At 36.3% G+C, this 5,706-nt stretch overlaps 1 protein-coding gene across 6 annotated transcripts in view; it reads right to left on the bottom strand.

The window, feature by feature from the left end:
• The window catches only part of LOC121917328 (N(6)-adenine-specific methyltransferase METTL4-like), a 35,777-nt gene that overhangs the window by 14,040 nt on the left and 16,031 nt on the right, over positions 1-5,706 (bottom strand). For all 6 annotated transcript variants that reach the window (XR_006101004.1, XR_006101005.1, XM_042443220.1 and 3 more), the window contains 2 exons: positions 4,102-4,276; positions 1,135-1,241 (listed from right to left, as the gene is read on the bottom strand). Coding sequence is in view for 4 of the 6 variants with exons in the window: in XM_042443220.1 (XP_042299154.1) it covers positions 1,135-1,241; positions 4,102-4,276 (282 nt within the window). In the remaining 2 variants the exon portion in view is untranslated. The remainder of the gene's footprint in view (positions 1-1,134; positions 1,242-4,101; positions 4,277-5,706) is intronic.

Here is a 5,706-nt window from a genome sequence, read left to right as displayed (position 1 = left end):
GAAAACATTCTTTCACCACCATATTAGACCATAAGTCATAGAAAAGCTAAATGTCTAAATGTTAAGTGTATTTGTTTCTTGAAAGATAAAGGAGAGCTTATAACATTTCTTAAGCTTCTGCAAAAGCAAAGCCAATAAAGAAATAAGACAACAGGAAAAAGACAACTACAACCAATATATGTTTCAACTGTAGAATACTGCCTGCCCTTAACAAACAGATCTATATTTAATTCAAGGGAACAGAAGATTCATCTGGCAGCAAGTACCAATATCCCTGCAGGGCTAACATGAGATAGCACAGAGAAGAGATGGTTGCAGCTTTTGCTTAGTTAAATAAGGAAGATATAAGAGTTAACCAGTTTATATAATGTCACCAGGAGAGTTCATGTACTGCTGAAGTGATCTTTTTCCATCTCAATGACATTTTATTCACTTGCACATTAGATCAAGTGGCTTTACTGCACCACCTGTTTTCAACCATGTCAAACAACCACTTCTGGCCAGGAGCCAATGTTGTTGTTGCTACTTCTCCTATAGCAGTTACCAGTTTTCCTTCCCCTAGTAAAAAGGAAACTGTAAAGTTTCAAAAATGAAATATTCCACTTAGAATAGAGTACAATCTTTGTATGAGCCTAAATTGCAATTTGGAGCTCAGCTCCTATGTTCATATCCAAAGATTTGTAAGGGGTAAGGGAACTGAATGTGTCAGCATCCCCCTCCCCTCTCTTGCTTTCCAATTAAAAGAACACTCAAAGCATCTAATGATCTTGGCCTTGCAATGACATCCCACCCAACTATTTAGTAATAATTGGCCCATCAATTAAAGGCATCTGCTCACAAGACTTGCCAAAACCAATGTTTTGAAAAAACTGGATTTTGCAGCATCATGGGGAAACAGGCAAACGAGTAAGAAAGCTAAAGCAAAATGAAAATAAAAAGACTAGAATATTTTATAGCTAGCTAATGTTCCATGGAAGCTAGAGAACAAGCATACTTCAGTCTTCAAATTATGCTATTAATAAAGGCCATTTCTCACTCCTTGAAGCTTGTTTGCAACTTCAACTGTGCATTCTTAATGAATGTCATACAATAATAACGCCTATTAACAATATAGAGAAATCAATGAACTCGTACCTTAATGGCACATCTGTACTTCCCTGGACTCGACCCACTACAAGAACCTCATAAGGCTTCTTGTGAACAGAATCTAATGGAAATACAAACTCTCCAGACCTTGTAATCTGATAGAAAAAAATGGAAAATCAATGTTGTGAATATAAATTAATGTATTTTTCCTAATTCATTTATTCTAATAAAGTTTTCCCCTCACTTTAGTCCAGAGGTAGGGAGTCTTCAAGCTTACATGATCTATTTGTATGTGCTTGTTCTATTAATATGTTGAGGTCTACTTCTCATACAGAAAAGGGTAATTTGAAGATAAACAGCACTGCTCGTATGATGTAATCTGGGATGAATACATACACAAATACGCATTGTATAGACTGGAGATTTGAACAGCAAATTCAAAATCTAACCAAATGAGTTGCCTAAACTGTATGGAAGGGAAATTAATTCTCAGTGCCATTAACAGTGAGGTTGAATCATAATGGGTTAGCCTTAAGACAACCAGTGAATCCATAGTAGAAAATCTTTCAAACTTTTACAATTTAAGGTTCAACTCATTATGTCAGCATTCTTAAATGTGATGTCTCTTTTTACTAGAGAACACAGTCTCAGGGCTGTATCACTTGTCAGTTGATCAGAAAAGAGAATGTGTAAAGCTGCAGAGGGGCGAATATAGCCCATGTCCCACCTGAGGTCTACCCAGTCTTCAGCCCCAAATTGCAAAATGGGGTTCATGAACATAAGCTTAAAATGGCCAATGTCACCCACAAGGCTTCTTTGGAAGAAGCTCTGTTGGCCATTTCCTTGTGTTGGGATGGCTTTTATACCCCTTACATAATTTTAGGCCCACATACTGGTGTTTGTTTGTTTTTTCCTAAATAAAAAGTAGCTATCTGGTTCTTTGAGATTTAAGATTTTAAATAGAACCAAAGCAGCCCCCACTTTCACACAGGGGTCAAGCACCTTCTTAACATATGTACTGTAAGGGAATTTAGACTATAAGTCTTATTTACTCAGAAACAAAGCTTATAGACTTGGCCTTTTCCCGAGTGTGTCTCCAGCCTTAAAAGTTAAGAAAGAAAGAAAGAAAAAACTACCAAAATAAGTGGGGGGCTTAATACTTATTTTATTCTCATTTATTCAAAATCACCAAGATATGAGGACTTTTAAAAAATGATGATTTCACAGAAGGTTCGGGGGGAGGGCAAATGTTTATCCCTGTGGCTCTGCCCAGCAATGAAGATTGGCCACATTTAGCAGATCTGTGGGCTGGGGTTTAACAAAAACAAATACAGTGGGTGCAATGAGAAAAATGAGCGAGCCATGGGGGAAAAAGTATGGAGCACTGGGAACTGAATGGCTGTTAACACATTTGTCTAGAGAAAACTAATGGAGAGCAGTAGGAAGTAAATGGTAGGTGCCATCCTAGATGGTCAGTGCCACCTTAGAAAAGGCATTCCTCCTTCTCACTCAGATGAAAATGCCTCTTTTGAGATGTTACCTGCTATGAAATTTCAGTTACATAAGAATTCATGTATTAAGGCTGAAATCCTACACCCACTAACCTGAAAGTACTTCTTAATGAATTCATTGAAACCTATTCTGAGTAGCATGTAAAATGCAGCAGCGTCACTAGGGTTGGCATCACCCAGTGCAGTAATGTATGGTGTCATCACCTCATTGATCTCCTCCCATTCCACACCATACAGAATCCTTAGTAATGTTTTTTGTACTAATGTTACTTATAAATCCTAATTTATGTATATCACTGAATGTAACAACAATAGTTTTGACATAAACAACTAGCAAAATTAAAATTATACCTTAAAATTACAATATCATATGCAGTCTAAATGTATTTACATGTACATTGTTTCAAGTTGTTAAAGTGAAAATTTGATAAGATGTGATGTTTTTAAAGAAAATTTTAAAATACTTTTAACTGTAATAATTTTAAATTTTTAAAAAAATTAAAACCTGGGGCCTTTCCTTTCTCATCCCACTGAGCCTTGCCCCATTCACATCATCTCTTCAGTGTCTTAAAGAGATACAGGAAATGCCACAGCTCATTTCTGTCAAAAGGTAGATGTTTGGGGAGCACTGTGTCACAGACGCCCTTAGGGCACTTCCCACACCTTCCAGTGATGCCCCTGGTAAAGCAGGTGCTGATAAAAGTTAAATCAGGAATTATTCATAGATATTTGGATGGTTTTCAATACATAGACAGGGATTTGTTACTCCCAAGGGCACAATACCTGTGTTCATTGTCCTAGGTTGCTTTAAAAAGAACACTTGGGAGGAAAATAAGGATTGGATTTTTATGTGAAAAGACTTGTGAACTGACCACAAATTCCTAGGCAAAACATGCATTCCAAGGCATCATGTTCCTTATTCATAGCACATATCTGCTTGCCTAAAACCCTGTTTGGAAGCTGGCTCCAGGTGGTGGATCTCAGGGTTCTAATAAAAAGCAAAACAGATCCTGAAATCCTGAATTCTGCCCCATCTAGTGTCCTCGTATTTTAGTGAAATGATACTTTAATTTAGGTGACACCCTTAATTTTAATTTGCTCATGAAGGGAAATAGAGAAGATTTGTCAACACATGAGTTTAAAAAATTAAAGAAAAATGTTGAGATATAAAATAAATATTAAATTTTAATAAGTAATAATTGAGAGCCAGCAGGGTATAGTGGTTTGAGCTTTGGACCACAATTCTGGAGACGAGGGTATGAATCCAGGCTCGGCCACTGGGTGACGTTGGGCAAGTCACACTCTCCCAGAGGATGGCAATGGCAAACCCTTGCTGAAGAAACTTGCCAAGAAAACCCAATGATAGGGTTGCCTTAGGATTACCATAAATCGGAAACAACTTAGATGTACATAAAAGCAACAGCAAGTAAAAACTACAAGTTATTGAGAAAGAATTAATAAACAAAAACAAAAAACAAATTTTAAAAAATTCAATCAAACTTACTTTCACCCAGAACCATTCTACCACTCCATGCACTGACCAGTAGGGATAAAGTTCACTCTTCACAAAACGCAGATGCTTCTGTCTGTTAGTCACCCATGTGACCACAATGCAATCTGGAGCTGCCAGGGCTGGCACAGGAATTTGCTTGATTTGCCAATGAGACAAGTACCTGTACCTAGAAACAGATATATTGAGAAAGTGTGAGATGGCTCAAAGCAAGAGAGGAAAACACTCCTCAAAAGTCTGACAATCTTTTGCAAACTTTTTCTTGCAATAACATTTAGACACATTAAATCTGAGTCAATAGTGACATCCAGTGGTGAAATGTGATACCATCAAAATTGAAAGCCTGTAATTACACGGTTGCAACAACATATTAAGAAGTGATTTCTAACATCAATTGTGCATAGAGACTGGATTACCAAAGAATATTTTTAAATATATATATATTTTATCAAAAAAAAATCTGAAATATGAAATATGACTTAAGTCATGGATAAAAAACCTACAGCCCTTCAGTCACTCTTGGACTCAAATTCTATCAGTCCCGGCCAGCATGCCCAGTATTCAGGAGACCAGTATTTTTTTCCCCTATCTACAAGAGACCAACAGGTAAAAAGAATTGACAGGATTTTAATATTGTCTTTTAATGAAGACTACATGCTTTACTCTACAAATTGCTTGTTTTAAAAATAATTTTACTGATTTTTTTTTTGTACAGCTTTAATCTGAACTGGTTTCAATAAATTGTAAACCTCTTTCAGTCCCATTATTGGAGAAAAGATAGAATATAAATGAATAAAATAACATATAATAATAATTTAAAGGGCTTGTCATTTCACTAGCCCTGCTGAAAGGCCACCTCTATCAACTATGTTGCCAACAAGCCTCAAAGATATTCCTGGAATGTTTTACCAAAATCCCAATCCCTGGAATTCTCCAGTATTTACCAGAATATTCAGTCAAAATTCCCAGAAAGAAATTAATTAAATTCCCTGGATTCCGGGGAATTCCTTGGAAATTGGCAACGTTGAGAAGGAGATGACTGGGCAGCAGGGTCATTCCATCAGCCTTACTGAAAAATTACTTGGCTCCAACCCCAGGCCAGCACATAACCTCCCAATTCTCTTTTCCTTTTGTGCTGTCTCCTTTTTAGATTGTGAGCCAGCATACAGGGACTGGGTTGTTTTGTTGTTTTTAATGACTATATGCAAGTCACTCTGAGAATCTTTTTTTTGGATTGAACAGCAGGGTAAAAATGCTACTATAAATACATAAATAAGGTTGAGAAATATTCTGACCCTAAGAAACAGGAGTCCAAATATGATTCAGTGAAGAATTATACTTGTTTAACTCCACTGATGTCAGTAGGTTTAGACTATTGCTGCCTAGTATCAAACTGTACATTAAATAGGCATAGACTTGAAGCCTTCATAATGTCAAATGAACAGATTTTCTTTAAACAAGGCTTTTGTTTTCTAGAATACGGTAATCTTCAAGGGTAGAAATTGTTGCTCTGGTATTTGTTTCATGGTTTGTCCCTTCACAGTAAGCAATAATAATAATAATAATAATAATAATAATAATAATAATAATAATAATAAT

This window comes from Sceloporus undulatus, unplaced genomic scaffold, assembly GCF_019175285.1.
Source record: "Sceloporus undulatus isolate JIND9_A2432 ecotype Alabama unplaced genomic scaffold, SceUnd_v1.1 scaffold_15, whole genome shotgun sequence".
NCBI lineage: Eukaryota > Metazoa > Chordata > Lepidosauria > Squamata > Phrynosomatidae > Sceloporus > Sceloporus undulatus.
Note: the sequence above shows the minus strand (reverse complement) of the source record. Positions and strands in the feature narration are given on the sequence as shown.